General features: G+C 35.4%; 1 protein-coding gene across 3 annotated transcripts in view; it reads right to left on the reverse strand.

Annotated features, from left to right (window-relative positions):
• Window positions 1-16644, reverse strand: part of SGR2 (shoot gravitropism 2 (SGR2)) — a 253555-nt gene that overhangs the window by 73619 nt on the left and 163292 nt on the right. For all 3 annotated transcript variants that reach the window (XM_089788115.1, XM_089788114.1, XM_089788113.1), the window contains exons 12-14: window positions 15965-16081; window positions 15743-15865; window positions 15435-15507 (exon numbers count right to left, since the gene is read on the reverse strand). In XM_089788115.1, the coding sequence (XP_089644241.1) occupies window positions 15435-15507; window positions 15743-15865; window positions 15965-16081 (313 nt within the window). The remainder of the gene's footprint in view (window positions 1-15434; window positions 15508-15742; window positions 15866-15964; window positions 16082-16644) is intronic.

The following is a 16644-nucleotide window of genomic DNA, read 5'->3' on the forward strand; positions in this document are numbered from 1 at the left end:
AGTCAATGATAGGCAAATCTACTGTAGAAGTCATGTCGCTAGAAAGGGGACATGACAAAGGCGATCTCTGTCTGGAGGCAAACTCGATCTGAAGGCAATCTCAGCCCAAAGGGGGTTTGAAGAGGATCTCGACCCGAAGGGGATCGAAAGGGGATCTCAGCTCGAAGGCAATATCGATTCGAAGGCAATCTTGGCTCAAAGGGGATCTCGACCCTAAGGCAATTGATCTGATGCCACTATAATGTTCTTGATTTTCCTATAGTCAATTACGTTTGAAGGTGAGGATTTGGAGGGAAGATTTTCATTTCCTTAGGTAGTCAATTGTGTGTGATGGAGGATGTGCAGGATTGATCCTATGTAGAGGAGACAAGATTGTTTTGTCGATGATGATAACAGGCTGTACGGTAGGTGTGAGGTTAGTCCGTACAGTATTCACTAGATGGTCGTATGTACAGAATGATATGTGTTGGCGGGTGATTGCCAAGGTCGTACGAAGGGATAAAGGGATGGGTACGGAGGATGGCGGGGAACTACCTTGATGAGATAATGGAGCTATTTATCAATCACAAAAACTCAATATGAGCCAAAGCATACATTGCTACACATGAACAAATATATATATATATATATATATATCTTCCAGAAACAATGATACTTGCAAACAACAATGATGCTCTGATTTACCAAGTTCGAGCCAAGTAATACAGAAACGGAATAGGGTGCGAGGTAAATCCCACCGAAACCAGAATAGCCAAGTAGGGAAGATCTTTCACTTCTGAAATGGTGAACAACAAAGAATCCAAACTGGAATTTGCAGTATAAAGAAAAACATAATCCAAATCACATGACAACTACTACCTACATGTTGTGCTTGAATCCCCTTCAGACGAACTCCCAAGAGTTTACAATGACAGCTGACGGCAACACCTATGGAAACAATTAAAATAAAAATAGGTCCGAGATATACTAAATTAATCGGCCCACAAATAGAAATATTATTAACTGGGGCCCCATATTTATCAATTAAAATAATGAATTAAAGGTCCTTTTATTATATTATTTAAACTCTAGGACCAAGTACTTAATTAATTAATTTAATTTAATTATTACATTAAAATTTGGGGACATGACACAGGGTTGTACTAGGAGCATCTTGTCGAGACCTTTCCGGCAAGCTATCCATTTGGTTAGAGATTTTAATGCATAAAATTTAATGGGTTTATTATAAAGTGACTTTATAACTTAAGTTCATATTGTTAATGTCACTTTATTATCTATGGGCATTTTATTTCCTTAAGTGGAGAAGTATTAATTTAAAAAGGAAATAAAGAAACAGAAATGGGAATGGGAATGGGAATGCAAAGAGTCGTCTGTTTGTTCTTAAAGGGGAAGATGGAGCTCATTTCCAGTACACGGTTTTGTGATTTGGATTTCACTTTCTCTCTTGGAGAATAAATTTTGAAAGCTGCAACTTTCAACAGGTGAGATGATGGACACCCTCAAGCTTGGGCAGTGGATGAAAAATCATTGTCAGTTGGAGACACCACGCAAGTGTTTCACATTGTATTTCAGGTTCATCTTTTCGATTATCCAATCTTGTCGTAGTTACTGTATCTATGATTGGATTTCTTGGTTATTTTACTAAAGAACTTCATTGAAATATTAATTCTAAAAATCTATTTCTGCTTGAGATTTAATGGAATAAAATTTTGGGACTTATTTTTAGCTGGTTATTTAATGGGGTTTTGCTGGTGAAATCTGAAAGTCATTGCACGGATCTATTAGTTAAAAATTTATGAGTTTCTATTTAGGGTCTTCAGATAATATCCAATACGGGACATCAAATCTCCCATCCTGTTGAGCTTAGTCAGAGGTTTTATCAATTAATAGTTACAGATTGAAAGGTTAACAGATTGCACTCTGAATATTGAGAACAAAAAATTATAATTTTGGCCATCTTTTGATATAGGGTTATTGGAGCGAAATATTCATTTTTGCATGAAGATTCGGGGATACAAGCTTTGATTGGCAAAACAATGATTAATCTGTTGTAGAGCTGAAGTATTGAAGCTTTATATGCTAAAAGGTTAATGTTAGAGCAAATTAATATTTTATGAGCCCTGAAATATTGGTGAATGTAAAAAAGCTGCCGGCATTAATGTTTAAACAAATTCATTGTTATGTCTGGCCAAAACAGAGATAAAGGGGACATTTTGGATATATTTTATGTGGTTCGAAACAGTGTCTGCAAATAATATTTTGTGGGGCCGGTTTTGACTATAGTCATTGGGCAAAATATTTGATATTTGTAAAATTTGAAATATTCAAATTTAACTATTTGGGAAACTATCAAAATAATACGATATAGTTTAATTGCAATATTATTTGTCATTTCATAACTATTGTGGACCGATTTAATATTTGGCATAAACAGTGATTGTATAAGTTTAGAAAGCAATGATTTCCTGTGGGAGGACAGAATGTGACGACTAGTTTTGAGAAGGCTATGAGAGTTTAGGAGGATTTGCAGAAACAGTCAAGGTCGGGCTTCAAACAAAACTAATTGTAAAACCTCCAAGTATGATTTTTGGAAGTAAGGAGTAGCAGACATCTAGTCAACCCTCTGGCAATACAAGTCTTTTCATTTCTTTTTTTGGTTCAGACATTGCAGAGGTGTAGAGAACAAAGGAACTAAATGGACAGTGGGAAAAAGTATCCAGACTTATTTACGGGAATGAGAGAGCATAAAGGAGAGACCTCCAGATTCAATATGTGATCTTGGTGAATTTCTGCACATGACAATGCACTGATGAGTGTTGTTATGTAGTTTTCTGCAAAGCAGCGCATGAACAAGAGAGTTGTTCCTGGTAAAGACAACAAACTCCAATGACTTGGAATGTGTCTATGCAGTTGCAGGAATATTTTTGGAACTTTCCAGGCAGTAATTAGAGCAAAAATATTGTATCGTGTGAAGTTTGGGACTATTATGCTTTACTCAACCAGAACTGCACACAAAAATCCTTGGCATAGTTGGGAGCTTATTAGAGTTGTCGGGCTCTATCCTTGTTGACCAACTATAGTATTTTTAATATTTTGTTTGGACTAAAGTTTGGACGACTTAATCTATATCTGTCATGTCTGCTTTGGAAGAAAGATTCAAAAGTTCTTTTGTGGTCCCACGTCAAATATTGATATTTCAAACTTTGAATGTCATCATAAAAGATTGAAGCGCGACTATACAGATCTGAAGACTAGTTTTGGAGCATGGGGAAAGTAAATCTTGCCAATAACCATTCATATGTTCCAGATTAGATTTTTTTCGTCCGATTATTGTGGAGGAAAATATTTGAACCGATTCAGGGGCAGCTTACAAAGGAGGTTGTGGCAGTATTTGGGATTACTAAGATGTCGAGTAGAAATCAGTTTGGATAGAAATCACAGCATGTTTGATGTATTCCACTTGCATGTAATTCAACTATGATTGCAGCTAGCTGGGTATTTCTAGTAGATTCTTGAATTTCTATGAATGAAACATAAAGGAGGTGTTATCTGGATACAACAGGAGTTGTTTATGCTCTTGGCCAGAATATTTATGTTGAAACTATTTAACTTGGTTGACAATGACAAGAACAGAATGTTAATATTGTTTCAGACATTCTAAATGTTAAGTGGGACATTTGGTTGAGATTGGAGCATTTCTAAATTAGAAAATCAAAAGGTGGAAGGCAAAGCTAAGCTACAAGAGTTTCAACCAACGACTTTATAACAATCCAATAACTCCCAGATAGTTGAAGACTATCCGAAACAGAGCATTCTATATTTCTGCATGTGCGTGGTAATTATCTTGAAAACCCGATATTGAAGCTTATAGTTGAGAATAACCGCATATCATGAGTCAAATTTATTGGCCTAGACGCAACAGATTGTAAAGGTAACAGGTTAAGCACAACAAATCTCATTGGTACAGGACAACTTAACTGAGAAAGCATATTCACTAATATTGGGTCAGAATTATCATTTTATAGTCACTGATATCTAAGGCTAGATAGTAAAACTGAATTGTGAAGCCATTATAAACGATAACATTTGTACTCTCCCCGTGTTAAATTGTTGCCAAAGGCATATTTTGTATTTCACTTAAATAAAATACAAAGGTTAGCTCTTAACATTGGAGCATCTTATCTCAGCTTCATTCTATTTTGAGGAGGTATATTTCTCAAGTCCTTTGCTGCTACAGTCATATTGCACACCCGAAGTCACATGCAACTTGATCTGATATCTTTGCAAACTGTTTGAGGGTGTAAGCTGTAAATGAAGACAACATCTGATTGTGTGGGTCAACAGATTGATTTTGTGAGAATCACATTAAACTGGCATGGGAAAAGTACATGGCTTCGAAAAAGTCAGAAAAAATCTTGTTAAGATACAACAGCAGTTAGCCCAGAATTTCCAACCCAATGCAAGAACCGAAATGCTTGGCATATAAGAAGAATATAACAAACTCCCACCAAAGTTTCAAAAGGACATACCTTTTATTGATAATGTATACTTCCATCCAAAGCTTCAAAACAAGAATGATAGAGGAAAAAAACATATTACGAATTGGCCCAGGATCTCCTTGCAAAAGACAAGTGCGAAAATTTGTATGAGGAAGACAATAATCAACTTACTGGTGGTCTTCAAAAAGAAGAGCAACCAACTACCACTAATTTGCAGCCTTCCCATGATCATGTAGAAGATGTTAAACATGGTACAGGTCTATTGGTTGGTAGTACGGAGGTAGAGGTCCCTTGCAGTTCTACTGACACTAGTGCTTTTGATGAGCATGTTGCTAATACATTGGAGAATATTGTCCAATCAGCCAATAATCAGGACTCAACATCTTTTGTGAATGTTGATATGGATTTTGTTTCAGATCTACGGGTCTCTACATATGGTATGGATTCTTCTTGTGATGAATTTATTTCTGAATACGATGCTGCCCCTAATTCAAATCACATTTGAGTATAAAAGAAAGCATTGATGATATGAATAGTTATAATGAAACACTTTCTCCCACTTGTGCATTTGACTTATCTCATACACCTACTAGTTCACCTTATTTGGAGAGTCAAATGAAAGTAATTAAAAATAAGATTATTGGAGCTTTATACCGTTTTGATGACATATATGGGATGTTTGAAAACACCTTTGGAAGGAACAGGTGGAGGGGAAGCAAAGAGGACTTAAAGAGGAATTTCCACAACTGTTAATAATCCAAAAAGGGCTGAAAACGATGAAATCAGATTACCTACACCTTCTTCAGATTGTGATCATCTCATTGACCTTGCACAAATTTACTCAGATGTATTGAGAAAGAAGGAAGCAGTAGATGTATGTACATATGACCTCATGAATGCCAAGGACACCCTTGAGGTTACTTTAGTGGCAATTCATGAAGAAGAAAATCACATTGCCTAGTTAAATCAGAAATTAGATTTGGCATCTCTAATTTAGCCCAACATTAAGATATGACTGTTGACGAGGTTGTTAGTGATGATAGCACGAGGATTGATCAGGTTGAGCAAGATTCATCCACTTCCAATGGGCAAATTGTACTTTATGATGAGCCATCGACGAAGGTTGGAGTTGTTCATTGTGACTATATAGTGAGGAGTACTCATCATTTTTCTTTTGATCCACATGTAGAGGACTTGATGAGGCGTAGGTGTGGGTTGAAACAGAGATTGTATCGTGTATTATGGCATGAAGGTATGTCATCTTCGGAAGATGATAATAGAAGTTGCAAGTATTTGAATCAGGTTACCAGCTAGTTTTTCACTAGAGCGATGTGTATGCGAGTGGGTTGCTTACTTCTATGTCACAAAGGTGTCATGCGAATACAAGTTTACAGGGTGACTATGTTGTCAGTTGCCACCAAATGGATCACTTGCAAAGTCATCACATCCATAGGCATCTTCCAGAGATTGGATGTAAAATTCCTCCAGTGGTTTGTATCTCCTTATGGCTAATAGAGGTGAAAGTAGTCTATTTTGGGACATGAATGTTGACAGAGTCAACAATATAGCCTAGGTGGGTTCTACTGATGGGCTTCACCACTTCTAACATGGTGAAGAGGTGACCAGATTTGTGCAATACGGGTCTAAGGATCTTCTTGGTCCTATTTTAATATATTCTTGCATAGTTGAGGGAGGTATGACAGGTTGGCTTTTTGAGTTTCTCTCTACAAAGATGTTCTCTCTTGTGACACATACTGTTAGATTGCCCCAACATTTGCAGCATGATGGCTTAGCGATTGTATCGATTGGGCAAGTATTATCATCTTCATTGGTGCAGGTATTGCAACAGCTAGTTTGTGATATCAAGGACATCATACGGGTTTGTGCTTGCGATCTAGGTAGAGAATTGACATGGTTGGTTATAGATTAGGGAATTGGGAGGTGTGGTTTGTTACATTAAATTCTAGATGCAAGTTGGTCTACTATTGAGCTCTTGCCATCTCGCAATATCAAAAGTGCGTAGCTACAGCTGGAGTTAGTTACTTGGTTGGGTGAAAGAGCATTTTCTTTTACGATAGCAACGCATGGCAAGATAACTCAATAAGATATTTTAAATTTCTAGTATCCAATTGATTGGTGTTTGGATTAATGCTGAGATTATAGATATTTACACCAATTTAGCATAGCGGTTGGACGGAGCATCAACTTTGACGAAAAATTGGGATCCAAGTATTTGGTTCCGGCTGGCTTACAGATGCAAATTTCTTGGGGGAAACCAATCTTTGGGAAGGGAGGACTGTCATGTCCCATTTTCTAGCCTGTGAGTTTTGTTGTGCCATTAGCCCATTTGCTTTGGTCCCATAGGCAAACCAAGTTTCCGATACGATCAAAGCAATTTTTGGCCTCGGTGGTTTCAATTGTGGGCTAATCAGGGTTGTTTCAGTGGAGTTTCAAGAAACATAGTATTTTTAGTAAGTCAACATGCTCAACATTCCTGGCATTTCAATGTTGGACTAGGAGGCATCTTGTCGAGATCTTTTCGGCAAGCTATCACACATGCATATCCGAGTTCGTCTGGTTAGAGATTCTAATGCCTAAAGATTTAACAGATTTATTATAAAATGACTATGTAACTTAAGTTCATATTGTTAATGTCACTTTATTATCTATGGGCAATTTATTTCCTTAAGTGACGGAAAAGTAATATTTTAAAAAGAAAATAAAGAAATAGAAATGAGAATGCTAAGAGTCACCTGTTTGTTCTTAAAAGGGAAGATGGAGCTCATTTTCAGCACACTTAGTTTTGTAATTTGCATTTCACTCTCTGCAGGAGAGTTAATTTTGAAAGCTTCATCTTTCAGCAAGTGAGTGAACAGAAACCCTCAAGCTTGGGCAATGGACGGAAACTCATTGTCAGTTGGTGACAACGCACAGGTGGTTTACATTGTATTCTAGGTTCATCTTTTCTATTATCCAATCATGTTGTAGTTATTGTATCTACGATTGGATTTCTTGGTTATTTTGCTAAAAAACTTCAATGAAATATTAATTCTGAAAATGAATTTTTGCTGGAGATTTAATGCAATAATATTTTGGGACTTGTTTTTATCTGGTTATTTAATTGGGTTTTACTAGTGAAATCTGAAAATCATTGCATGAATCTATTCGTTAAAAATTTCTGAGTTTTTATAAAAGGTTTTGAGATAATATCCAGTTAGGCATATTACAAATGACCCAATGAACTTAGCATAGCAATTTGAAACAATGTTTTTGGGCAACCATGTAGTGTCGCCATTTCTTTAGAAAAAAATTATGCCACATGAGCATCATTAATCTTTCTACAAAGGATGAAATATGACATCTTCGAGAACCTGTCTACCACCGCAAAAATGGAAACATGTACTCTTTGAGTCCTTGGTAAACCAAAAAACAAGTTCACACTAATAGCCTCCCATGGCCTCTCTAGTAAAGGTAACTGTTTATATAACCCTATATTCTACTTGGTTCCTTTTGCCAACTAGCATATTCTACAACTATACACAAATTTCTTAACCTTGTTGCAAGTGTGGCCAATAGTAATGCTCACTTACCTAAGCAATGGTTTTATCTTGACCAAAATGTCCATCCAATCCTCCACTATGCTTCACTTCGAATAACTTCTCCCTCGTGGAACTCTATGGAATCCACAATCGGTTACCTATTAATAACATACAGTCTTGGATTACAAAATCTCACCACCTAGTCCTGCTTAGATTAATAGGTTTTGTAAAAGTTCTTAAAGCCTCTCCAAAACCCTATTTCTTAGGATAAAAACTCTTAAGTACTTTAAACCCAACAACTTCTATTTGCATGTTTCTCAATAAATTATGTTTGAATCCAAGTATCTACAACTCTAGTAGACATTCCACTTTCCACTGTTGTGCTTTAAAACAAAACTGTAACTTTGCAAAAACTCAACCAATTTTAAATGTCCTTGATTCAACTTTCCTTGAATATTCAAATACTATAAAGCTTGATGATCAATATATAAAACCAACTTTTTAGGAAAAAGATAATGTCTCCATTTCCTTGATATCTGGGCTATACCATAAAACTCTAAATCATAAACAAAATTAATGCAGAGCCCATAGTGGAAGCTTGATGATTCCCTTACTCAACTTCTCAACTTAGAGTGAAATCCTCTCTCTCCTTGTCATTTCTCATCTAATCCAAAAGTTTACTCAACTTTCTGATCATCATCAATATAATGTGACAAAATCTCCTTCAAAGCATCCATTTTTTACACTACATTCCAAGGGTCACTAGGGTAACATTCTTCGCAAAGCCTCCTAATGTATGAATGGGGTGCAATTTTATGGTTTCCTTTCTTTCTAGGGCTCAAAAAAGATGTTCCCAAAACTAGATTGACCTGATTGGTCCATTTAGGGGTACTTCATTAAGACCTAGTTTCTTATCCAATCAAATTTTCTCCACTTAACTCTCTTATCTTCCAAAGGACTTGGCAAACAAATGGCACTTTTGAGTACCTTTTTGGGACTTCTACAAGATCCCTCAACATCAATTTTTGATCCTCCAATTAAGGCTCTAAATCCTCATTTCTTCGACAGACCTAATTGGGCTAATTAGGTCAGTTTAACAAAGAAAGTACCGGTTCTTTCTTGCCTTCTAGCAAACCAACTATTCTAACATGTCATATGCTTTTTCAAACCCTTAAGTACTAGGTTTGGAGGCCAAATTCCACCCCAATGTTCATTTACACCACTAGTTGCATCAAATCTACATACAGTCACATAGAGACACTTGCCTAGGGTTTTGTAGGTTTCTGCAAAATAACTTTTGACTCTTTTAAGACACACCAATGACTATGAAGATCCTATGGTTAGAATGTTAGTTTTAGCACATTTTTTAGTAAAACCCTTATCAAATGAGGGTTTCAAACCTCCTATCACCAATTCTTCAATATCTTACAAACTGGATCAATCCAGAATCCCAAATCAAATTCAAATGATAGCTGAATCACTCTCTACATATCCCAATTGATCTTATGCACACATGATAATAGGATTCATAGTTTGGATCAATCAAACAACAAAAATTATAGGAAAAAAAAAGATCTTTTATTGAATCAATACCAAAATCTTGTAGAAAAATCCACATACCCTTGATTTCGATTGAAAGGGTCTTGAGAAAGTAATCCCAATGGCCTCTATGTTGGAAATTTGTTTAGTGCTCCCCTCAGGATTTGTGACAAGCGCTTAACTGCCTCCTATGTACTAGAAGTTTGAGTGGTTGTGTCGGGCATTAACAAATTAGTCTTTTGGTGCAACAGCAACCCCACTCTAACAAGTGGTATCAAAGCTTGGTCACAGGTTCGAATCCTCAGACCCTCGAGCAACGCTGAGGGTGAGATTGTTGGAAATTTGTTCAGCACTCCCCTCGAGATTTGTGACAAGGGTTTAACCATCCCCTGTGTACTATAAGTTGAGTGGTTGTATTGGGCATTAACAAATCGGTCTTTTGTTGCAATGGCAACCCCACTCTAACACTCTAACCATTTTTCAAACAAAATGGCCATTTGGGAGTGATTTGCCTAACAATGCAAAAGTTGACAACTTTTGTTGCAACACAACTTTGCAACTTTTCTTGCACATTTTGAAACATTTTGTAAATTGAACTCCTACCCGTTTTCCCACTTGGAGAATGGTGCCACATGGATAATAACCTATGCCTAGACTCTCTGTGAGTGATTGCCTACCTCTACTTGACCCCTATGACCAAATGTGTCTGATGGCTTATAACTTATAAGTTTGCAAATCAAGACAAAAGGCCTTACAAGCAGGGTCTTATTGACTTGTCTACAATTCCTATTACATCTTGTCCAAAATAGAATCATATCATGATTCCTTCACCTCTTGCCCATCTTGTATGCTCTTTTCAGGTGCTCCTACACCAAAAATATTTTCTTTTTGTGTCATTCGACTTCTCACTAAACTAATCAATGGGTTTATCTTCTTGACCCAAAACAGCTCTAATGGTGTTGTCGCTAGCATCATGGTCTACTTTAAATACCTTATTAAAATTTGGGAGTTCCAAAAAGGGTTATTCTATAACTTTTCTTTTCAACAAATCAAAACTCTTTGTTGCTCCTGCAGTCCACTTAAAATCTTTTCTATCCCCTCTCATTGTCTAAGGATCCACAAACACTAAAAAAAATTGATAAACATTTTGTAAAAGTCAGCCAAAGCATGAAAAGATCTTTACCTTAGTAGCACTCCTTGGAGTAAGACATTCAAGGATAGTCTTCACTTTCTTTGGGTCCATTTTAAGACCATTTTTTGAGACAACAATCCCAAATACACTGACTCTTTCACAAAATTGCACTTCTTCAAATTAATCAACTACTTTTCTTGCCTTAGCTTTTCAAAGACCTTATGAATATGCATTATATGCTCTTCCAATTTCTTACTAAATATCAAAATATCATCCAACTAAACAGTAATGAACTTATTCAAAAATTCTTTCAATACCTTGATCATGAGCTGCATGAACCAATTTGATACATTTGTTAGCTAGAAGGGCATAGCTAACCACTCATACAAGCCCTCCTTTGACTTGAAGGTTGTTTTCCATTCATCTCCTTCTCTAATCCAGATTTGGTGATATCCACTCTTCAAATCTATCTTTGTGAAGTACTCCACTCAAACAATCCATAATGTCATCCACAACATGTTATAATCATGGATCTTACTAGCAACGGCAGCATCTATAGTAAAACTAAGTTGTGAGGTTCCTATGCTTGAGATTAGTTTCCAATTCCCACTCTAATCGAGTTCTACATTTAATTCAGTTCTCCTCCAACTTTCTTGTGGGTGGAACCTAGATGCCCTGGCTGAACCTGCGTACAAATCATGTCATCCTCTAGCCAAATCATTGCTCTCTACACAACTTTCCCAAATCTCTATAGATGAACAAGTTACATCCCAAAATTTTGACCTAATTAAAATAAGTTATAGCTGTTGAGATGACTAGTTAAAACTATCATTTTCTTGATCATGTGAAAAGGGAAGTTATAGTTAACCATTTATTTCACGTGGAAATGGTTGTTATAATGGAGTCAGTTAATAGTTATCATGTTTACTTGTTTATTGAAAATGGTAGTTAGTCCTTGCTTTATTATATTTACTTGTTAATTGATAATGGTAGTTAACCTTTGTTACAGCTATCTGTGATGTATTCTAATATTGATTTAAATGGAAGAGCTTGTTATTATTGTGGAAATGTTGCACTAGTGGTTGCAGGAGCAAACGAAAGGGAGAAAGCATTGCTAAACAGGATTCAACGAATGGGGCACTATTTTAGTCCATTTGTTCGATCGCCAAGTATGACCTCTAACTACCTTGATAAGGATTTAGCGACTTTAGAATAGAGTAGATCAATGGACGGTCATGAGCTACTTGGACAAACATATAAAAAACAATAACTATCATTATCTAAAATTCATGTTTAGAACCATTACCTTTGTTGTTTTGTGATGTCGTCTCTATTTCTTTTATCATCACCTATATATATGTATGATGCCACCATGATATTAAGGTAATATCTATAGTTTGTACTTATTAATAAATGTATATATACATGTGCAATTATCAAGAGGATATGATGTTAGAAATAAACCATTATTCTCCAAACTACGCATGTATATAGATATACATATTTTAACGGGTGCGACCTCAGATATAATAATAGCATGATGGAATCATATAAAAAAAAAAAAAATATATATATATATATATATATATATATATATATATATATGTTTTACAAAAGGAATTTTTCAATAATTCAAACTTATATCTCTCCATAAGAGTTGACCATGTACACTTGGGGCCACCTTTTAACTCGGCAACTCTGAAACCGATGTTCTTGGAAAACTGTCTTCTTGAGCAAGCAGACAATCAAGGTCGCGGCTCGCTTGAGCCAATATAAGGATATATTATGGCAAGTTTGTCTTCAAACAAGCATAGTCTCTTTCTTTCTCTCAGAACGAAATACTTATTAAATTCAGACTGTTGGTTCTCCTTATAATCTCTCCTTAATTCTCAGCAAGAGCGGCTCTAAACCATGTGGATTGAGGCATCAACCATTCTGTCAAGTCGACTTCCGATCAAGTTATGTTCTATGTCTATGCTCTCTGGCCTCCTTATTTCGAATCTCTGGAATTTGTTAATTATAAGTTAAAGGCTGACATGCAAGGTGTATAAATTCACTATGGTTTGTTCCCTCTTTGTCTTACATCTGCATTATTTACCTTTCCTCTTGTCACGAATTCTATTCAAGTGTGATACTGAAATATAAGTCTAGCGTGTTGCAAGAACTGAATACAACATCGCACAAGATTGGTGCTCGCAGTATACCCACCAATGGATATAAAATCCATGATTATCAAGATGATCTATATCAGAATGAAAATTACTTTCTCCAAGGAGTCACCCTGGCTGGAATAGCCAATGAAAGGGGGTAAAGAGGAAGGAGTCCCTACAAGGGAAAAGTAACAGAAATCATAACTTCAAAATATAAACATGATAAATTTTATAATGATTTCCAACATCCAAGTAAGCTCATGTTTGTCCAATATGTACTTGTTATCAAGTCGAGTGGTGGTGATCGGGTATTGGAAACCCATTTAAATCCTTGACCAAGGTCGTTTAGAAGCATGCTTGCCTATTTTGATCACAAGATATTGGTGGTGCCAGTTATTCAGGCATGCCCACCTATTACTGATGACATTCTAAACACCAGTATGCTCAAATGGTTGGACAATAGTACCCCAAGCCTAACCCCGGGGTAGGGAGGGTCTTTCTTGTTAAAAGATTTTGTGGGGATTTGTAAGGTCTATGGTTGGGAGGTTAAGCTTATGTCAACACTTCTCCTCTTACCAAAATGTAGAGTCTTGAACAACGATTTCAAATATTTTCAGTTAGTATCAGTATGTTTTTCTGAATCCTTTCTTGCAAGTTCATTTATCATGATTATTGTATAAGTCATAGAATATATTGAAATGATTTAGATTCTCTTGATTTGTTATAGAAATCAATTTAGTTAATTATTTCAATTTTGAAAGTTAATTCAATTACCTTCGCATGAAATGGATTGTAAAGTGTAAAAGATGTTTACTTTGGTAATCTTGTTATATGTATTACTTTTCCTAACGGTTTTACATTCTTTCAGTTATTTGTTCAAGTTACAAATTTAAGTATCTATTTTCAGTCTAGTATTTTGATATGTTACAGTTACTATGAGTGTAATAGTGTGTGCTTCAAATGAAGTTGAACCTAATGCGGACCTTGATGCCTTTGATCATGATGAAGATGAATATGAATATTAAATATAAATTATGGCTTGTAATTTTAAGTTCCATTGTGTAATGACATTTGAGACTTTTGCAAATTACGAATATGATATATGACGTATTTTATTTATTTATTTACTGGAAATTAGGGATTTACGAATACTACGCCTTTAACTTATTATTATTATAGGTTTGAAGTTTTGAACATGTACGATGTGTATATAATGTTATTATACACACACAGATTACGTACATAAATACATATGTATGTGTCTGTGCACCGAGACTGAACCCAAATCTATATGAGAACCAAATTTGGTAAATTACTAGGAAAACACTTCAAGTCTATTTTGTATAAGTTTCTTGTGATTGACAAGTTGACAGTTGCAGTAGCTCCATAAGAGATTGTGTACATTGATGAAACTGATAAGCTTACAAACATGGGCAAAAACCTGAATATTACCATGGATATGTCAGGAGAAAGTATTAAGCATTTTTAAAATTTTCTAGCAGGAACATGTATAACCATCCTAGAGAATGAGGTTTGCATGGATTCACGTTATGATCTACAAAAAAAATATTATTCATTTCTGGTGGAGCATTTGAGAACCTAGAAATATGCAGCATATTTCATCCATTGGCTATATAACACACACACACACACACACACACACACACACACACACACACACACACACATATATATATATATATTATCATTAGGTCCAGTGACTTGAAGTATACAACATTTACGTCATCTTTGCTGGAGTTTTTGAAGCATAACATTACTCAAGTTTGTAACCCGAGAAGTGAAAGAATACAAAAAATTCAGAGCAAATGTGAAAAGTGATACAAAATTCAAGAGCATGTTCATTTTTGTAATGGACACATAAATGAACATGCATGTAACAGCAAGTTTATTTTTGCAAGAGACACAAAAATCTGATGTGGTACTGTTTTTTGTCTGAAATAATTTATGTCAATATTAGTAAATAGAACAACCTCAATGCCTTAGTATTGGATGATGTATATCCACTGGATGAATTTGAGATTTTCTGCAAGAACCAGACTGTCATTAATTTAAGCCATATACTTGACTGCATTAACTTATTCTCATTTTCTAATTGGCCTTCTATATATCCACTTAAGTCTTAAGCCAGAAACTTTCTATATATTTTAGGCAAACATGTTGATCAGAGACTGTAAACAAATTAGTGACTGGCCTGCTCTTGAGTGCTGATGTCATCCTATTCCAAATAATTATTTTCTCAGCTACAATGCAAAGCATTTACCAATTCTGTGGCATTACCATTCCATTAAGCGAATTTCTAAACTTGCCTCCTTGCAAATCAAGCAATAAGAGTTTGTTTCCTAAAAAATGACAAACAAGAAAAGGAAACACTAAACAATCTATTTCAGAAAGCTTTCATCGCCAAAAGCAGGCTTCTTTGATCCACTTAAACATCTACCGAGGACTACAACAAAAACCAATGCAGTGATGATGATAAGATGAAGTCAATTTTGATATTAGCAAACATGAAATATTCAAACTTTAACACTTCCATTGATGACGAGAATAGGACTACCTGTTCCAATACGGACATTGCGAAGGGATAAGAATACACCAAGCGGAGAACCAACTGCAAAAAAGGTGTCAACCTGTATGGAAGCAAACACTGAATCAAAGAGCAATTACAACAACATATTACCTGAATTTATTTTCAGTGGAATACATGGAGTTGTATAAGATCCTCATTTCCCAAGTCAATCTCCTAGCGAATAAAAAAACTAGGGATTGAAATCATTTACTATATTCAGGAGTTTGGACAAGTGTTCTTAGTGTTTGGAAATTTGAAAAGAAAAAAAAAAATAAACAATATACAACATTGCTCACCTTAAAGACAAGTTTTGTATATTTGATAGTTGGAGTGTAATTTCTCCTTGCTTCCACTCTTTTCTCTAAACTATTGTTTTCTCTGTCTTCTTTTAATGTCCTATGATTTATTTTATCATCTTGCTGCAAATCACAAAGAGTACATGTATAAGACCTATAAAATGGAGTGATATTTCTGAAGTCCAAAGGTAAGAAACTGGCCACCATGGAATCATCAACAACCTCACTATTTCCCAGTGAATGTAATAACGTTCTGTCATCTACTAAAGGTCTGACACAAGTCTCATTCAATTTGTGCTTCCCCTCAAGTTCCATTAACTTAACTTGTAGAGACAATACCTGTACAACAATTAATTTAATTAAACATGGCAGCCAAAACCAACTCCATAAGAAAGTACTTTGCATCAGAGTTCAGATAACAAGTCAGACAATGTTGAAATTTACAATACATTGTGCTAATGCATATTATGAATCATAAACTGGCTTAACATGTGCAGAAAAAACACTTTGATAAATCAAATCTAAATATCACAGTTTGCTGGTCTTGTTGATGCAAAGAGATGAGATAGAAAATATTTGATGAAGGAAGCATCTTGCAGACTAGTGATTGGGAATGTCAAAAAAAAATTTAAAAATCAAATACACTTAACAAATGGAAAGCAAAAGAACCTGCCAAATGGGCCAACAAGAAAAGTCTGTGCAGAAATGTTAAAGCTATTCATTTATTCCAACAGGAAGCTCAATGTAAATCATTCAAATTTACGAAAAAAATAGCCAAGGTAATGTTGCAACATGTCGATGCCTTTGTGATAATTGTTGCAAAATGTACCCAATCAGATTTATTTCTCTTTTTTCTTAATTGATGACAGGAAACCAGAATCTAGCTAGTGCCTTACTACTAA

Source organism: Cupressus sempervirens, chromosome 6 (genome assembly GCF_028749045.1).
Source record: "Cupressus sempervirens isolate cs-2001-9-10 chromosome 6, ASM2874904v1, whole genome shotgun sequence".
Taxonomy (NCBI): Eukaryota; Viridiplantae; Streptophyta; class Pinopsida; order Cupressales; family Cupressaceae; genus Cupressus; species Cupressus sempervirens.